At 42.0% G+C, this 20,417-nt stretch overlaps 2 protein-coding genes across 4 annotated transcripts in view; one reads left to right on the forward strand and one right to left on the reverse strand.

Annotated features, from left to right (window-relative positions):
• Positions 1 to 1,626, reverse strand: part of LOC134882778 (membrane-associated guanylate kinase, WW and PDZ domain-containing protein 1-like) — a 127,818-nt gene extending 126,192 nt beyond the window's left edge. For 2 of the 3 annotated variants that reach the window (XM_063910713.1, XM_063910711.1), the window contains exon 1: positions 788 to 1,626. In XM_063910713.1, coding sequence (XP_063766783.1) covers positions 788 to 1,085 — 298 coding nt within the window. In that variant the 5' untranslated portion in view covers positions 1,086 to 1,626. The remainder of the gene's footprint in view (positions 1 to 787) is intronic. The other variant, XM_063910712.1, reaches the window with a different exon arrangement.
• Positions 1,627 to 6,661: 5,035 nt separating this feature from the next.
• On the forward strand, positions 6,662 to 12,645 carry LOC134882230 (uncharacterized). The gene is made up of 3 exons (XM_063909840.1): positions 6,662 to 6,901; positions 7,142 to 12,292; positions 12,533 to 12,645. The coding sequence occupies exon 2, from the start codon at positions 7,337 to 7,339 to the stop codon at positions 11,981 to 11,983; it is 4,647 nt and encodes a 1,548-aa protein (XP_063765910.1). The 5' UTR covers positions 6,662 to 6,901; positions 7,142 to 7,336; the 3' UTR covers positions 11,984 to 12,292; positions 12,533 to 12,645.
• The last annotated feature ends 7,772 nt before the right edge of the window (positions 12,646 to 20,417 follow it).

The following is a 20,417-nucleotide window of genomic DNA, read 5'->3' on the forward strand; positions in this document are numbered from 1 at the left end:
ACGGGCCTGATGCTGGCCTTCCTGTTAGGTGACTGATGCTGCATTCCTGTTGGGTGCCAGAAGTGATGCCCGTCTAGCTGGTTTGCAGACTCAACTGATACTGTAGACTTGACATGGCCAAAAGAAAACCTGCTTGTTTATTAGATAGTGCTGTGTGATTTATGACCAGTACTTTCTTTTATTAAAGTGGGGACTTAAAGAATATCTTACTTCTCTTTTAAGTGGGATAGACATTTGTAAGGATATGAATATTTCAGGTGTTGAATAAATTGTTTTCCGCAGAAGAGGATGTCTAATAAGCTGAAATCCCCTACACGTAATATGTTTTCAAATGTTTCCTCTTTTCAAATGTGTGAGCTTTTTCAAAGTAAACAAAAGAAGAAACAAACAGAATACAAGGGAAGATGATTAAACAATGTTTTAAAAACAAAGAACGTGTGGTGTTGCCAGTAGGGGCTATTTCTTTCAAATGTGAAAAAGTAAATGCCAATGACCAAAATCTGTCAATTTAACCAGGGCATGTTCATCGACAGGTGTACAATGCCACAACTTCTTCCAGTGTTCTCAGTTGGATAAACCAATATCTCGCACACAGGACTACTTTCTGGAAGCAAAGCCAACTTGCACGTTCCTATTTTGAGAAACGTTTTATGCGTAATGTATGCCAAACAAATGAGGGCTGCCTTCTGCTTCAATTCAACCCATAGCACACACAAATTCAGGCCCTGTCAGTTTTCAGAAAGCTCTTCAACATGAAAAGGTCAAAAGTTTGAATGGAGTTTCTTACCTTGTCTGACAGTTTTCAACCTGACGGCACCTTTGCAGTTCTTTATCACGGTCTGTATGTCGTACAAGGGTAATCCCGAAATCGATAGGTTTTCCACCTCCAGCAGGAGTTCTCCTTCACTTAATTTTCCCATTTTGTAAAGCACCACATCCTCGTTAACTTGCCCAATGTAGGCGAACTCCCCGTTCTCCGCGCCGCCGCGCAGTGGCACATTCAAGTCACCGCGGGCATCTTTGGAGACGGAGCACTCGTTCACTCTGGAGGTCCAGTGGTTTTTCTTTAGCACGGGTTTAGACATTTTAAACAGTTATGACCCAACACCAAAACACGGGCTCTGCTACTGGGGTAAGAAATAGTCACAGCAGAAGCAGTTCCTCTCAAAAAGTAGACTTGTATCCGAGTGGAGCGCAGCAAACTTTCCTTCTCTTCCACAGAAACATGAAGACAGTAATGTCCCACCGCTCGCCCGGGTGAGAAATCAAGCCATTCCTGTCTGGCTCTGAAGTCACTCCCTACTGTGATACCGTTTCATCATTCCATTAACATCCCAGCTGTTCAATCAACATTTGTTGATGTCATGTTACATCTGCCACGGTGCCACTCGCGTCTCGTGTCCACTTGGTAAATCCTCTCGGTTGTTCTTATAAACTTACTTTTAATGTTGTTTCTTTATTTTCTCCGGTTAACACCGACTGGACTCTTTTCTGTCCGTATCCAATCGGGACTTTATCGGGTGGTTGACACGGTCCTCGGCTCGTTTATCCAGGTACGACGCTCTCGTGCAGTTCGCTGAATCTCATTACAGGCTGGGCTCTGCTGTGGCGCTGGGAATGTGTTGCTGTTCGTGATGCATTCAAGGGCTGTCGGAACGTTCGTTGTCGCTGCACATTAACAACCGCAGTATGATTACAAGTGTTGTAATGTAGTGGAGTACATTTACTCAAGTATTGTACTTAAGTACTTTTTTAGGGTACTTGTACTTAACTTAAGTTCTTTTATTCGATGCTTTTTTATACTTCTGCTCCACTATATTTAGGAAGCCAATACTGTACTTTTACTGTTACTAGTTACTTTACAGATTCAGATGATTAGCAAATGCAAAATGAGACATTATGCACAGCAAGTACTTTTACTTTTGGGACTTTAAGTATATTTTGATGCCAATACATTCATACTTTTACTCAAGTAAGGTTTTTAATTCAGGACTTTAATTTCTTTTATTTCTACATTGCAGTATTTATACTTTTACTTAGGTAAAGTACGATAAGAAGTATGATAAGTAGTTTCCATATGTAGTAAAGGCTAATTGATTTTCTTATAATATTCCCTTTTTTAAATAATATTCTTAACAAGTCCAATGTGAGACTCAAATAGCTTAATGTGAAAGATGTTCAAATGCATTGAACACTTAGAGTGTTTATTGAATACAAATAACTGGCTACAATAAAAAAAAATAAACATTTTATTATACTGACTTTCATGTTTGAGTATCAAAATTCGGAGTCTACAAAGTGTACCTGAAGGCAACAATATTACAATTAGCGCATGCGTGCTGCTCATGGCAGAAAGGGCTATCTTGGCTGTCCTTCTTACATAATATAGCTTTTGGCTTCCCTACACTGGAGACTGATTTCATTATGTGTTAAGTTCAATAAGTTCAAATATATATTTCATTTAAACTCTTTCTTTAAATATAAACTGTTTTGTGATTTCTTTGTCAGACTTTCCCATGTATTGTATGTGTCTCTATCTCTGTTAAGATTTGTATCAAGGCTTTCTCCTTATTTTAGCTCATACTACTAAAAAAAAAAAGTGAATACTTGAGATATGGGTTCTGACTGTAATGCTAATTAATAATGACATAGTCAGCCAAGGGTTATACCTGTCATCCTGCCTGACAGGAATCCTGCATTTCAGGCTAGACTGGTGGTTCACCATGTTTTGATGTGTGGGTGAAACCTGTTGTCTTCTATTCTTTACTTATCAACTGATGGATGAAAGTGATTATTAGTGAGTCAGAAATGGAGGACAGAAAGAAAAGAGAATAGGCCATAATTGTAAAACATGTTTATAATCCAAGAGAAATGAAAGCATGACAATAAAGACAATGAAATGGACAATCAGCAGTGGGCTAAGACAGCAGAGATGTACAGCATACACTCTTTGGTGGGATTAGATGAGCAGGCCTTTTACCTAGGGAACAGCAGATGAGCTTTTCCCAAACTAAAAATAACTGAATGTACTCTTAGTCTCTTGGGAGGAAAAACCATTGGCCTGGATGAGGCAGGAATTAGTAAGTGCACTTTTAACAAAGAAACCCACAGTGCTCACACATGAAATGCATGTGTATAATTGTGTTCACTTCATTGCAGTTCCATTAAATGGGAAAACCCTTGATTAAAATAAACATTTATAGAAATACTTTAACTGTTGGCTTCCATATGATACAAAACACATACTGTATATCAGCAGTATGTGAGAACTCAATTGACACAAAGTTAATGACTCCATATCCAACCTTTTAAAAGTATTTCCCCGTCTGAACTCCACTAAGTGTTAGTTGTTTGAGGGTTGATAAGAAGTGAAATCAAGAAGACGTTCCTGACTTCTGACTGAGTTTGATGTGAATGTGTTTTTGTGTATGAGTAAGGGCCAGTAACTTCTATCGTGACCTCCAGTATTGAAGCTCCTCTGCCAGCTTCCTGTCACACAATGTCACCCAAATCAGATCGACAGAGGCAGACACACTGCCACGGGCCCAACATTTCATATTCCTTCTCCACCCACCCTTCAGTCTGTATGTTTCAACATTTTCTTTTTTTTTGCTCGCGTTTCCCGCCACTCTGTTTTTCACTGTCATATACCGTCTATCTTTCACTCTGTCGCAAAAATGCAAATCCCTGCATGCACCCAAAAACATTATTATATACACACACACACACACACACACACACACACACACACACACACACACACACACACACACACACACACACACACACACACACACACACACACACACACACACACACACACACACACACACACACACACACACACACACACACACACACACACACACGTTGTGTTTCCATCAGATGCTGAGGAGATATGTAGAAATCAGAATCAGAATACCTTTGTTTGTCCCACAGAGGGGACATTTATATTTGTTACAGCGAGTAACAAGAGAAAAGTAAGGCCACAGAGAGCTCTCATTAAAGCAGTGCTTTTACACCATCCCTTCCTGTCATTATGCTGTTTGTTATGACAGCATATGTAATGAGGAATGAGAAGGACCTGGACAAGAATGAGTAGATTAACATAAACTATAATTAGCCACTGTTTTGATTTATGCCTGGTGGAATTACTCATGAGTAGTGAAGTTTCAAACTTAATGGCCACCAGTGATAATGTAGCCATCAGATCTGACAGCTGCGCTCAGTAGACATTGGGTCTACAACTAGAAAACACACAATAAAATGGCTTTGTTATGTCATGATTGGAGGACTGACAGGTGTGGAACCAGATACAACATTTGATCAACAAACTTTCATTGTGGGTAAACAGGCAAGGCAAAATAAAAGTAACAAAACACACATACAGTAAAATAGACCAAACCTCTCCATGGGATAACGAACATATGACAAGACTGAACAGAAAACCAGAACTTAAATACATCAAGACTAATCACAAGGACGAGACCCAGCTGGGGAAGGAAGGCAAAACTCAAAGCCACCAGCTGAACAGAATCAGGTAATCAAAAAGAAAAGGGAAAGCACAGAGACAGGAAGTAAAAAACAAGACACAGGGGGTGAACCTTTTCAAATCAAACAGGAAACAAAGACAGATCGTGACCAATATTTAAAGTATTTAAATTGAGTTATCAAGCATTCCTAATTATATAACATACAATAATAGACTGGCGTACACAGTTACATGATATTTCTGACAGACTGGATTCTTTGTGATGAAACTACAACGGAACAAATGTGTTTTGCAAAGTCATTAATACAAAGTAATTAAGTCATATGGGAGGTTTTGGCCTATCATATATATTAACAATATTGACTATGCCAGAAATACTATTTGGGATACTCTGAATATAAATAACAATGTGTAATGAGCTGGCAAAGGATGGACAATGCATTTTAAATCTTATCGAAATGACTTAGCCTTGTGAATAAGAAGAATTACATTAAGAAGTAATCTACTTTTAGATTTCCAAAGCATTTTAGCTTTAGTGGCATGGCTCTAGGAAACGCAATTTCAGACTGCTGTCCCACAAACAGTTTCCTGTATCACTTGTAAATAATCTGAGACAAATAATAAGCACAGAGTTTCTCAAGTAGATATGTTTTTAAATCTGCGTCAGGAGTGAGGAGCATAGGATGGAGCTTTTTCGAAATAAAAGATGGTGGGAGAAACATTGACAAATAGGTAAGAGTAAGATATGAAGAATAAAGAAGGGAGAAACAGAGGGAAAAGTGATCTGAATTAACCGTGTCTGTCATAAATGTAGAAACATAGAGGACTGTATAATGTGTTGTAGCCTGACACCTGACCTTTAAACACATCCATCCTAGCAGGAACCATCTCAAAGTTGGCTTCTGTTTGGAAACTTCCACAGCTTTCCCTCCTACATTTCATATTTCAATTGTTAATGCTTGGACTATCTTTGAAGCCTTTTTGTTTATCAAATGACATGCAGGGCATTTCAATAAATGTTTAACTAAACACATTTTAGCAACTCCAATGCTTCAATGTAGCTGCAAAACCCAACGTTTTTTTAAGGGACATGTTTATCCAGGCTCATGCTTTTATGAATGAGATCAAAGTGTGGTATTACCATTCACTACAACAACATGAGCTTTAATGGGTCACAACCTAACAGTTTGTGTACCGTACATGTGTGCGTGTAATCCTAAAAGCTGCAGGCCACACATGACCTCATACAATGCCTGGCGTGAGATCGCATTAATGCGCCATTTTGCACATCTGAACGGCAGCGTGTGCATCATTCACAAGTCATTCAAGCCGTATACACTTTTCATATCAGAAGCCTATCAGTTTATCATAGCATAACTCCCAGAGTGGGGAGTAGTGGCCCCAGCACTGTAAAACAAACCAAATTTTAGACAAGCTAGACACAAGCTCTGTAAATGAGCAGAGTCATTTTGCTTTAGATGTCACATTAATCTACTTTACTTCTGTGCCCTGATAATGCCTCACTCATTATAATTTCCACAAAGCGTAAGAGGGAGAGAGAGTGAGAGTGGGGGGGGGGGGAGCAAAAATCCTTCCTTTAACTAAAGCAGTGCTGCCGAGCTCAGTGTTGCCCCGGAAGATTAGGAATGAATGGCTCGGCATAAAAAGGCCATCAGATTATATGAGTGTGCTGCGGAGAGCTGTAGCAGCACAGGCACGGACGGAGGGTTGTTCAGTACAGGGACTAATGAGGTATAGAGTTAGGACTCTATTTTACTGTAAGTTCTACTGAACTAAAAATCCTTCTGAGTTTCTAAAACTGCATCACGAGTGAGCCAACATGTTCTTACTCCTCACTCCTCACACATAGACTCTTGGTCAGGGCTACTTGGCATGACTTGGATACAACTTCACAATGCACAGGGTAGTCCTCAAGACTTTAGTACGTAGCCAAAATCCCATTACGTACATAATGGAAGTGCTAGGCTAGATGATGAAAAAGATCATGCTTTAAATTTCTATCTTTATTGAAGTAAAGTAAGTTAAGTATTGTTCGTATGTATGTTACGTAAGGTAAGTCATCATAGAGTTTTGGTTTTACTCTGGACACAAACAGTGACTAAGTTCCTGCACAGATCTTTTAGCTCTTTTTAATACACCTGTGCTGGACTGGGTTTATTTTACAAGTAATTAATGTGCATTTCCTACTCCTGCCACTAGGTGGTGTCTTTGCTTTGGGGTTGGGTTTAACATTTGGGCAGTCATATTGAAATTCATGATAGTCATGTGACACTTACAGGAAGTCACCTGGAATGCTTTGTTTATCAGACCAGTTTTGGCATGGTAGTGTGAGCAGCAGCTACATCTTATTCCATCCTCTTTTGAATTCACTTTATAGGAGCATCGTCTGTGAGTATCTTTGCAGGATATTGTTAGTGTAATTACTTGATGTGTTTATTTCTGCATATTTTTGTAATTTCAGCGAAGTAAGAGCAATTAATGTTTGACATGCGATTTCATATATCCAGCTAGTCACTGTAGTAACTTTCTAGGCTTGTTGTAGGCCTTATCTTTGGGGATGTGTATCTGATATCTTAGTTATTACATATTTTATGCTGATTGTGTATTTTCTTTCTTTCTTCATTTTAGTTTTACACCTTTTACATGCTGTCAGTTTGAATAAATCTACCAAATCTGACCGGTGTGTGATGGGAGTCATCTGTCTGTCTAATTGAAGAAGGGGAACTCTTTAGTGAGGGCAGAACAGTAAAAAGACGGACTCAACAGTGATTTCTACCGCAGTGAGTAAGATATCCAGCCTGTTCTGCATCTACCAGTATCAAGATGTCATTAAGAGAAGAAAAGAACTATGAAACAAGGTCAGAGTGCTCACGCACATCAAAATTATCAAAGCGCTCTGTGAGATCTTCAGCTAGCTTGCAGGCTGCATTGGAAGCACGCGCAAAGGCAGAAGGTGCACGGGCGAGAACGTTACATGCACAAAGGGAGATTGATGTTAAAGTAAAAAAGGCTCAGCTGAAAGTGGAGGAGACACGTCTTGATGCCACATTGGAAGCCATACAGCAAGAGAAGGATGCCGACGCCGCTTTTGCTGAAGCTAATGTATGGGAATCGGCAGTGGATCTGGCAGCTTTAGGGGAGCTCACTGTTCATGATGAATACCAAGGCTCATCCTATCATTCAGTTGAGAGAACAGAGAAATATGTTCAAGAACAGTATGCCTATGTGAAATCTAATGAGCGCACAGACGATCCAGAGCAGGATAAAAAGGTTGATTTTACTCCCTCAGCAGCTGTTAACCTCAACTCTAATGATGATTCTCAGAGACATCATGAGCTACCTAGGCAAAGTGAGAGGCAACGTTTATCTGTGACAGCCACAATGCCAACTGCAACAGCTGCTCATTCAAAACGGCCGCCAGTGCAATTCACACCAAAAAGAGAAAGTGAATTTATTGCACCACAACCAGCATCTGAACCAAGGAACCAATGGACACCCAGACACGATACAGCAGATTACAGCTATCCACGGGGAGGAGAATCCACTTCTAATGTATCAGTGCTAGCAAGGTTCTTAGCTCGCCGTGAGCTACTCACAGCTGGACTCACGAAGTTCAATGACAAACCCGAAAACTACTGGGCCTGGAGGTCCGCCTTCTCTAACGCTACTGAAGATCTGGGTCTGAAGCCTAGTGAGGAACTTGACCTGCTGATTAAGTGGCTTGGACCGGAATCTGCAGAGCATGCAAGGAGAGTGAGGTCGGTTCGAATCAACTACCCTGGTGAGGCCCTCAGCATGGTCTGGAGAAGACTAGAGGAGGTTTATGGATCGCCAGAGGCCATGGAGACAGCACTCTTTAACAAGCTCGAACGGTTCCCCAAGTTCTCCAATAAAGAACCCAAGCGGCTACGTGAACTAGGTGATCTTCTCCTGGAGATACAGGCAGGCAAGGAGGATGGGTTCCTGCCTGGTTTGGCTTATCTGGACACGGCGCGAGGCATTCATCCGATCCTGGAGAAATTGCCATTCAACCTGCAGGAGAAGTGGATGGTGCAAGGTACAAGGTATAAAGAAAGACACCACACCATCTTCCCACCCTTCTCAGTGTTCGCCGACTTCATTCGTGCAGAAGCAAAGATGAGAAATGATCCAAGCTTCGCTGCTGCAGCGCCCAGCAACACGCCCAGCAACACGCCACCTAAGTGGGAGAAATTCCCAACAAAATCAGCTAAAACCCCTATAGCTGTGCATAAAACAGAGGTTGACAATCCTGCCAAGGGTGATGAGACCAAGGGTTCAGACAACCCGAAGAAAGAGTGTCCCATACACAAAAAGCCCCACCCCCTACCTAAGTGTAGAGCCTTTCGAGCCAAACTGCTGGACGAACGTAAGGCCTTGCTTAAGGAGAATGGCATATGCTTCCGTTGTTGTTCCTCAACCTCCCACCAAGCTAAGGACTGCAAGGCTATCATCCAGTGCTCTGAGTGCAACAGCGATAGGCACATTGCAGCCCTTCATGCCGGCCCTGCACCATGGACAACAAAGCCAGCTAGCGGCCCCTCTGAAGAGCATGGCGGGGAGGGAGAGGAATCTACTCCGGCTTCAGTCACTACCTCAATCTGCACTGAGGTCTGTGGCGACAGCGCGGCAACCAAATCCTGTGCCAAAATCTGTCTCGTCTATGTGTATCCTAAAAACCAACCCGAGAGGAAGACAAGAGCATACGCCATCCTAGATGACCAGAGCAATAGGTCACTAGCCAGGTCATCATTCTTTGAGCTGTTCAGCATAGCTGACAACACTTCTCCCTACACACTCAAAACCTGTGCGGGTGTGTCAGAGGCTGCAGGCCGCAGGGCAAGGGGGTTCATAGTGGAGTCAGCTGATGAAAAGACCAGTCTAGCTCTGCCTACACTCATCGAGTGTGATCAACTGCCTGATAACAGGGCAGAGATTCCTACGCCAGCTGCTGTGAAGTACCATCCACACCTGAAATCCCTAACCTCCAAGATACCTCCCCTTGACCCGAGGGCCGAGATCTTACTTCTTTTAGGGAGAGACATTATTCAGGTCCACAAGGTCCTTGAACAGCGCAATGGCCCCCCACACGCTCCTTTCGCCCAGCGGCTAGCCCTCGGCTGGGTGATCGTAGGGGATGTGTGTATTAACGGTGCACACGTACCCTCACCTGTGAACACATACAGAACCTACATTCATGAGAATGGGCGTCCCAGCGTTCTGTGTCCCTGCCTCAACAAAATTGAAATCAAAGAAAAGCTCAACCACACTTGTCAGTTCCAAAGTCCTTCAGCCTCAGAGCGGCAGTCCTTACCAAGTGACAAAACGCGACTCATGGGGGAGTCCATCTTCTGCCACACAAAGGACGACGACAAGACAGCACCTTCTATGGAGGATCTTGCCTTCCTGAGGATTATGGACAAGGAACTGAAACAGGGTGAAGACAACAGCTGGCAGGCTCCACTCCCCTTCCGAAGCCCACGCCAGCGTCTGCCAAACAACCGTGAGCAGGCTAGGACCCGTCTCGCTATGGTCACCAAGACACTCAGGAAACACCCTGAGAGGAGAGAGCATTTCACTGAGTTCATGAGCAAGCTCTTCGAGAATGGACATGCTGAAGTGGCACCACCCTTACCACCAGATGAGGAGAGCTGGTATCTACCGTTCTTTGGGGTATACCACCCTCAGAAGCCTGGACAGGTGAGGGTGGTATTCGACTCCAGTGCACAACACCAAGGGGTGTCCCTCAATGAAGTCCTCCTCACAGGCCCAAACATGAACAACAGTTTGCTCGGGGTACTGCTGCGCTTCAGAAGGGAGCCAGTGGCCGTGACGACTGACATCCAGCAGATGTTCCATTGCTTTGTCGTACGTGAGGACCATCGGAACTTTCTGCGCTTCCTCTGGCATCGCAATAATGACCTGGATGACGACGTCATTGAGTACAGGATGTGCGTACATGTCTTCGGAAATAGCCCGTCACCGTCCGTAGCCACATACGGGCTCCGAAGAGCTGCTGCAGAGGGAGAGAGGGAGTACGGCGTAGAGGCGAGGCTGTTCGTTGAGAGAAACTTCTATGTTGACGATGGCCTTCTGTCTGTCCCTTCAGAACAGGAAGCCATCACTCTTCTTCACAACACTCAAGGTATGCTGGCCCTCTCCAACCTCCGGCTTCACAACATCTTGTCGAACAGGGTGGCTGTGATGAGAGTCTTCCCTCCTGAAGATCTGGCTAAGGGGATGAAAGATCTGGATCTCAGCACAGACCCCATTCCCATGCAGAGAAGTTTAGGGGTGAGCTGGGATGTTTCGGAAGACGTATTCACCTTCCAAGTTGCTGATGCAGAGAAGCCTTACACAAGACGTGGGGTCCTGTCAACTGTTAACAGTCTGTTCGACCCACTAGGTTTCGCTGCCCCTGTAAGCGTTCAAGGAAGGTCCATACTGAGGGAGCTCACCACAGAGTCATGCGACTGGGACGCCCCTCTCCCTGAGGAAAAGTACAGAGAATGGAAGCTGTGGAGGGACTCTCTGAAGGAGCTTGAACAGCTCAAGATTCCGCGCCAATACACCTCCATCTCTCTCCGTCAAGCATGCAGTAAGGAGCTGTGTGTATTCTGTGACGCTTCCACCATTGCTATAGCTGCTGTCGCCTACGTGAGAACAACCGATGCAAGCAGTAATGTTGAGGTTGGCTTCATGTTTGGCAAGGCAAAGCTTGCTCCACGTCCAGAAACGACAATTCCAAGGCTCGAGCTGTGCGCTGCGGTCCTGGCTGTAGAGATTGCAGACGTGATTGTGGATGAGATGGACACCATCTTTGACGCTGTGACCTTCTACTCAGACAGCAAGGTGGTCCTAGGCTACATTCACAATGAGTCAAGACGATTCTACGTCTACGTGAGCAACAGGGTGCAGCGCATCAGGAGGTCAACAAGCCCTAAACAATGGAAGCACGTGCCCTCCAGCCAAAACCCTGCAGACCACGGCTCACGATCAGTCCCAGCAGGCAGCCTAACTCACACCTCATGGCTGTGCGGACCACCATTCCTGTTGACACCAGCGACACTTCTCACACAGAAGGTCAGTGCCCTTCCTCCTCCCAAGGGTGAGTTTGACGAGAAGGACCTCTACGGCAAGCAGTGGAGGCAGGTCCAAAGCCTCGCCAACACCTTTTGGCATCGATGGAGGACAGAGTACCTCCCCACCCTGCAGAAACGCAGGAAGTGGGAAAAAGAGAAACGCAATCTGAAAGAAGGTGACGTCATCCTCCTGAAAAACGACCAGTTGCAGAGAAACGACTGGCCCATGGGCGTCATCGTCAAGACCTTCCCCGGCACCGACGGGAGGGTAAGAAAGGTGGAGATCAAGACTGCGAGGGATGGGTCAAGCAAGACCTTTCTGCGACCTGTCTCAGAGGTCGTCCTACTCCTCTCCCCAGAGACTGATTAGAGTTACCGTTCTTAGCTCCCCTTGTTAAAGGTGGCATCTTTTTAGATACCAAGCGGGGAGTGTGCTGGACTGGGTTTATTTTACAAGTAATTAATGTGCATTTCCTACTCCTGCCACTAGGTGGTGTCTTTGCTTTGGGGTTGGGTTTAACATTTGGGCAGTCATATTGAAATTCATGATAGTCATGTGACACTTACAGGAAGTCACCTGGAATGCTTTGTTTATCAGACCAGTTTTGGCATGGTAGTGTGAGCAGCAGCTACATCTTATTCCATCCTCTTTTGAATTCACTTTATAGGAGCATCGTCTGTGAGTATCTTTGCAGGATATTGTTAGTGTAATTACTTGATGTGTTTATTTCTGCATATTTTTGTAATTTCAGCGAAGTAAGAGCAATTAATGTTTGACATGCGATTTCATATATCCAGCTAGTCACTGTAGTAACTTTCTAGGCTTGTTGTAGGCCTTATCTTTGGGGATGTGTATCTGATATCTTAGTTATTACATATTTTATGCTGATTGTGTATTTTCTTTCTTTCTTCATTTTAGTTTTACACCTTTTACATGCTGTCAGTTTGAATAAATCTACCAAATCTGACCGGTGTGTGATGGGAGTCATCTGTCTGTCTAATTGAAGAAGGGGAACTCTTTAGTGAGGGCAGAACAACACCACTTAATGCTAGTGCCACTTGAGACAGCCCTGTACATCGAAAACTGACACTAGAGAGGTACATGGAGTGTCACGAGGCGATATTGGATTTTTGTCTTCAAGAGAAACAGAAAAAATTATAGTTTTTGAACACTGAACTCATATTTCAGAGTAGATACTACCAGCACATGAGGAGCACATGAGCCAATAAAGCACCAGCTTTTATTGGAGGTAGGAAGAGATGATTGCTAGATGATAGATAGAAAAAGAAAAAGAAAAACGTATGAGCATATGCCCTGTACCCTGAATTATAGAGTCGATTTCTGTGACAGTGACTCTTTTAATGCCTTTGCTAAGTGTCGGATTTACTACCAATAATTCAGCAATCATCAAAACTAAACTGTGATGTTATTATTAAGTGAAAAGCAGAGTAAAACACACAACCCTCGTAACAAAACAAAAAGAATACATGGTCCAACCAACCACAGTGACTCCATGCTTTACCAAGCATATACGCAACGGTGGAAATATATCTCGATTTTCAGCTGTCATGTCATCGTCCATATGGGCAGTGCGATCGCAGAACCTTGAAGGTATGTAGGGGCTTATGAATGAGCAGATACTTTCATGGAGGACCCAGGACTTCTTGGTCTTAAAACCTCTAATGATCACCCAGTAGGGCCACTGCCTAAGCTCCCATATGTGTTGGAATTCAGAGAAAACAGGGTGAGTGAGCAACGGAGGATGGAGCACTTTAACTAAGGGCCAGGAAAGGAATGGGACATTGAGTGAATTATCCACATTATTCAGCATATTTAACTGCCTAAATTCACGTCAGCACATTCTTGAAGCTGGCTGTGTTCCCAGGCAATAAAGCATCAGCTGGATCTGTATTCTGCGAATGTTTGGCTCCCCCATAACTGTGATGTAGCACAGGGCAGCATGCTCCATCCTGATCTCTTAGTGTAGTTTATATCTTAATAGAGTCCTACAGATATAAAGGGATATGTCTTTTAATTTCCCTGGAGACAAGAGGATATTTATTATCATTCAGGAACCATTCAGAATGTGTCCTATCGTTGGGAAGTGTGTTTGCTCTGTTGCTATAACACATACACCTCTGCATAATCACTCATCCCCACACACTTGAGAAATATCAACAAATGAGGCTCGTCTCCACACTCTGAATAGGGAAAAACCTCTCGCAGGTCATCCTGCAGCACTCAACACATCTCAAAACACTACCATCGGCTTTGATGATGCCTTCAGGCGTGAGACATATGGGTCACGGTGTCAGGAGCGCTCCCAACTGCCCTCCAAAGCTCCTCCCGTGAGCAGGAACCCAGAGAGGATCATCTCCTTTTTTGGAGTGGCAGCTGAGCACGGTTAAGTATCATTTTTTATTATCTGCATTTCCACAGCCTTGGGGAAGGGATTGACTGCATTTAGATGAAGACTGGTAGACGTTGTGTTTGAATAGTTTGCATGCTGTCCTGGTTTTTCTTGTTGCTACATAGAAGCATGCAAAGACTTAATCCTTAAGAAGTGCGGTTTGATTTCAGCCTACGCTTAAAGTACAATTTCATTATGGACATTACATTTTGATGACCATTGATGTTGCATGCAGTATTTATTTTCTCACAATATGTGGCTTCTAACAACCTAGATCTTTCCAAAGGAATCAAAATGCCACTTTTCAGAGTGCTGTCAAAAGCTTGAAATAAAGGCTGTACATTTAATTATTCAGAGCAGCGATGATGTAAACATTTACTAACTAATTTGTCCCAATGAATCCCGAGAGTTATTATTACCTGACGTTGCACTCCTCAACTGCAGTAGCATAGTTCAAAAGAATCTAAGTGGCAGCCGTGATAATCTGATATAAATGCTAAGGAAAGGCGCTTCAATGCTTCCTTTTGTATATCCTTTAGCATAAGGCACACAGGACCATCCTTTATTAAAAAAGACATGAATGCAGTCCCTTGATTTCTTGCAGCAGCAACATTTAAAGCAACCCAGCAGACCCAAGTCAATAGCACATTCACAAGTTTACAATTAAGAGTTTACACTTTTTGCATTTGTCCCTTTGATGGTAACATTCACAGTCCAGATAAATCAGCAAACAAATAATTGACTTTAGTTGGTAGTACACATTTAGTTCATTTATATACAGTCAACACTTTGTTCAATATTTCTGTTTCTTGTTTTGTGGATTCCTTCCTTCATCCTTCATGAAAATGTAAGCTGATTGAGAAAAATATAGATACGAAAAGAAGATTAGATATTGGGCGTACAAGTGCAAAGTGTCCACAAACAAAATACAGAATAAATGCTAATGTTGCGTCCGCTGTTTGCAATATTGAATATGTCAGTGATGAGTTTGTTGCTGCTGCTTTCAAGGGACCAAAATATGTTTTGAAGGGCTCAAAGTGACAAAGAAACCATCATTCTGACTGAAAACTAATTTCCATCCCTGTCTTCAAGAGCCAAGACTAAATTACCACTGTGTCCAAACACTGAAGATACAAATCAAAACATTTCACTTCACAGTTTCTCCTCAAATTGCTGCATACGTCTAAATGTGAACTATCACCTTAAACTTTCTTTTACACACATCCTGCACACACACACACACACACACACACACACACACACACACACACACACACACACACACACACACACACACACACACACACACCACACACACACACACACACACACACACACACACCTCAAGAAGTGCTTCACAGCTTTCATCTCTGAACCTTTGCATTTGAAAATCTTAGTCAAGAAGATTCAGGAATGCAGTTAAAGGGATGAAAGAAAAGAGCAAAGGGAGGCAGAGATGGTGATGATGATACATCATGATTGGCTCGGTATGACTGGGTTAGGTCACGCATGCCACGTTAAAGCAGGATTGAATAATTCAAAGCAACACAACGCAATGTCTTAGCAAACTGTTTTCGCTCAGTGCTCTGCTAAAGACTCCCAGCTCTGCAACCGCACTGCCTGGAATAAAACAGAAGCTAGCAAATGGACATTAGAGGGGGAGAGCCCAGCTGCACGGGCTGATGATGTTCTTTGCCTGACATGCTCAACTTTCTTCTCTTCTTTTAAGGAGAATTAGTGGGAAAAAACATCAACCATATTATATTCTGTATTTAAAAGGAGTCGTCATTTCTCACACTTTCTGCTTTATGTTTTAACTAGAATATGTTCTAAGTACAAGAGGCATGAATTAGTAAGAAGACAAAATGAAGCGATTGTGGACAGTGCTGAATTCACAGATGGATGGTTCATGTTAAGACCATATGAGCAGACCCGCTCGCCCTCTGGGCTCTCTGTCTCTTTAGCCTTAAGCAACTGCTATGCCTTCTGGTTTCAGAATTTGCTATCTTCTCTACTTAGCGGGAGAGAATCAATAAAAAAAAAGTGATTCGCAAGAGTGGGGTTATATAAATAAATGGCTGTGTAACAATATCAAACAAGATATACAGATTGTTGTCACTAAATGTAATCAAATCAGTTTTTTAAAAAACAGAATATCTGTTGAAACCTTGGAATAAAGCAAGAAAGGGTGCCATCTCCATTTGCAAAGAAAGATCATACGTTTCCTACGAATATGTCTAAAGATTTCTAGAGAGCCTGTACATTATACAGTTATAAATAATACAAAATAAAATACTATTTCAGTTCTAACCTTTCAGTATAGATAAAGCTGCTCTCTCATTTCTATCAGGAACTGGTCAAAGACATGCTCTGAAAGCCGCTGATTGAATCGAGTTGAACAAATAAAATTAAATAAAGTGTTAGGCGTGGTTTCAGGTTCAGAGGAGACACACTTCCCCCACACCCATCAGCACTTTGGGTGTGGTCAACAGCCCGGAAAATATTTGAAACAAGAGGTGAAAGGTCGGAGAAACAACGTTGTTTTGCTCGATGTTCCTGGAAGATGCAGCTGCAGTTGAACACACCATGGAAAATCATGAAGCTTGTTTGACAGAAGAGTCTAATGTGTTTATAGTTTTCACATGGTCTGCTAGTTCTGACAGACTGTTGTGTAAAATCACAGAGTGAGTTACTGCAAAGCAGCTCTCCAGCAGCCCGTTCCCAGTATCAGCCTTGAAATACCTGTCATTCTGTCACAAACAAGGCGACCATTGTGTCCAGGTGCTCTTTTGTTTGCTTGAACTAGGAAGGTTGATGGAATGACGGAAAACCAATGCACACAAAGTGGGGAGAGAGGGTTTAAGTGGCCTTGGTAAATTCTTCATCACATCAACTGGAGACTAAGTGATTATCCACCACTGCTCTGTTGAGTGGGAATTGATTGAATCACCTTTTACATTTGACCGGCCTTTTGTATTAAAGAGGTAGAGACATTGCTTCTACTGAACATTGTTTCTGTTATACTTTGGTATAAGATTTCTTGAAAATGTAACACATATACTCCTTGGGATTATTCTTTTTTTTAATCTGTAAATTTCTCACTGTTGCTCTATTCCAACCACACTTTATAAAACACACTCAAAGTTTTTTGCAGCGTCCTTGCAGATGTTACAGGGAAACAAGAATGGAAACTGGATGCGATCCAAAACACACAAAATAAAATGGTCCCTATATTTTCTTTATTGAGTATGCCCCTAATGGCTATTTCCTGTAGCTGAAACAGAAAGCCTTAAATCAGAGTTTTTAATGTGGTCTTTGTTTGAAACCTCACATCGATACGACTCCTGTTGTTTTATCAAGCAGTGATTAAAACATTTGGGTGATGACAGTAAAACTAGAATGATGGAAGATTAAAGCTGCCATTATTATAATAAAAATAATAATAAAGAAACAAGATTTAATAAATACAAAAATAATGATTAAAGAAAGAAAAAAATAAATGTCAAAATAAAACTCCCAATCATCAAATGTATTTGCTGGTTGACCGAACTAATATACATTTTCAAAAAATAGTGTGTATTTATTAATATTCTTATTTAAATATTTCCCAATTTAATCATTTTTATTTATTTAAATTCACTTAACTTTTTTTTTTCCAAATCAAGGAGCAAATTCATTTGTCATAAATTGAAGTTGTTTATGCATAATTTTTTTATAACGGCAGCTTTAGTCCTCCATACACACCCCTTTTATTTTTCCATAAAATTGAAGGTCACATATGAAAGCATTTGTTCTGGGTTGTGAGGATATACTCAACTGGCACGGTTTCAGCCAGGTGCAGGAAGCACATGGGCTCTCGTGTCGGAGGCCAGCTGGTTCCCCGCTAACTCAAGCCGAATGGACCCGCTCCATCAAACGCTCAACAAAGGGCTTTGTTCCTCAGCAGGGGAAACTGATCCAGTACAGCTACACCTGTGGTGTGTTCTGTAAAATAAAAAAAGGTTTCTGAAGTGTTGAAGAGTTTGATCACAATATGAGTGACTCTGACACCTTGTGAGTGCTTGATGACTTTATGTAAAAGCTATTTTGAAAGTGAGGTGTTCATAAAACAAAACTGGAAAAAGTGAGAGTTAAGCTAACACTAATTTGAAAAACACAACAAGAATATAGTATGAGATATATTATACAATCAGCATCCTTTTGATGGACCAAAAACAACCAAAAGTACAACATTGTTCCATACTCAAGGGCCTGGACTAAATTACAGGTTACACTACATAAATCATTTTGGGGTTTTGTAGTAACGGAAAATCAGGAAATCAGGTAGTGGTCAGTTGAAATATTTCCCAATTAGACTGTGGTGACAACAGCGTATGTATAGGTTAAAGTTGAGTCATTCTTAAAATATATTATATAATATTATATGCATTTTCTTTGCATAGTTAAGATTTTGAACCATGTGTTAGCAGCATAACAAGCTGTAAACACAGCACTGACATAAAAGCACCTTGAATATTTGTATGGAGAACTTTTTACCCATCAGTTGCCTATTTAATCATTCTGAAGACATGGAGCAACATCGGCACTATTTTCAAATATTGTTTTAATCTGGTGAAAAACTCACCGACATTTTATGTTTTATTTTGTATTTACAGTTTCCAATCTCTCCACCTCTATTACAATTTAAATCATCACGTGTTTTTTTTTAACATACCGGTAGAAGTCATGCGCTCAACAGGCCCTTGTACACCAGCAACAGTTTGCTTTTTCTTCCATCCCCTTGTTGAATGAAGCCTTGGCAGAGGTCCGAGAGATGTAGGGAGAGATTAGACAAATTGTCCCCCTGAGAGGGCGGCTGTGGACCGGCAGGGCGAGAGCCACAGGATCCGGGAGTGCCGTGTTGTTACTATGCTCCAGTTATGTATGTCAGGCCTGTATAATGTTTCACCTCGAGAGGCAGGGGGCTATAGCCCGGGAGAACATTCAACAGCAGGGGAAGTGAGCAGTCAGGAAGGGAACAATAATTCAAAACAGAGCTCCCAACAATAGCGGGCCTTCAAATGTGTTGACTTTAAACCGTATAAGAAATCCATGCATTCATAGTGTCCCTGTGGAAAATATATAGGCACATGTACGAATGTAGAAAGGTCATGTGTGATGGATGACATATTGTGGGGGAAAATCTGACTGTTTGGAATATACTGACCCTGCACTGTAAAGCTTTTGAGCTGAGCAGTGGATTATAACGTAATGGTGTATGAGACGTTTCTACAGAAGGTTTAATGCTGTTTGTCACTACTGGAATCCATTGTGATTGAAATGAATACAAGCACACTATAGTTGCTCTGTTCAATAAATAACACAAAAGTTTGAACGCCTCTTTTCAACTCTCCATGAGGTTTGGAAATCATTTTGAAAAATAGATGAATGAATGAGATGACCCGGGCTTTAAGGTAACTATACTGTAAGCAGATGAGAGGACTCCAGAAGTGAGATGACTTAGTATAAAGATTACACATTTGAATTAAGGGCAAACACAGGACTTTCCCATTGGAGTTTCTGAAAACAGTTGCAACCTGGAGTGACTGGTTATGTCACAAAACTATTTTTATCCAAACCACAATCTTTTCTGAGCCTGACCAGGTTTTTTTGTTTGTACAACAGCTGGCCTTGCTCCACCATTGTCTCTCTTTTTCTGCTTTTATTTTTTAAGGCAGTCTGTTGTGTCTCGTCAAACATGTTAGTCTTGTCAGGTTTCTTGTTTGTGTCATCATGCCCCAGGTCTATGGTTGGTTCATGCTTTATATTTAGTTTAGTCATTTTTGTCTCGTCTTCCACTTCCTGTTTTATTTTGGTACTCACCTTCTGTGTCTCGTTCCAGGTCTCTTGACTCCCTGTCACAGCCCTCGTCAGCGTGAGCCCCGCCCCTGATTGTATCCACCTGTTCCCTGTTACCTCATGTTTAAATAGTCCTGTCTCCCCATGTCTTGTGCCACTTCTTGTCCTGTCTGTGGATCATTAACCAGCGTACCAGCATTGTTGTTTATTTATCCTCCATGTGAGCGTCTTGAGTTCTTGTTTTTGCATTTTTGGAAATAAAGTATTTTTTTGTATACTTTAACTCTGTCTCCTGGGGTCGTGCAATTCAGTCCTACTGCCTTGTGTTTAAAGTTCGTGACACAGTCATCATCTGTAAGTGTTGCATTAACACTGTCTGTGCCTGAAATGTATCCCAGTAATTTACACCCAACGGTGTTGCATACAATACAATGTGGGTATTTTTGCAGCTTTTTATGACGGCACGTATGGCTCCTGCGTTGTTACATTAAAAAGTATCCGTATCATTAATATGGACTCTCGTATTTGAATAAATTAGCAAAGTAGGTGGGGAAG

This window comes from Eleginops maclovinus, chromosome 20 (genome assembly GCF_036324505.1).
Source record: "Eleginops maclovinus isolate JMC-PN-2008 ecotype Puerto Natales chromosome 20, JC_Emac_rtc_rv5, whole genome shotgun sequence".
NCBI classification, from domain to species: Eukaryota; Metazoa; Chordata; class Actinopteri; order Perciformes; family Eleginopidae; genus Eleginops; species Eleginops maclovinus.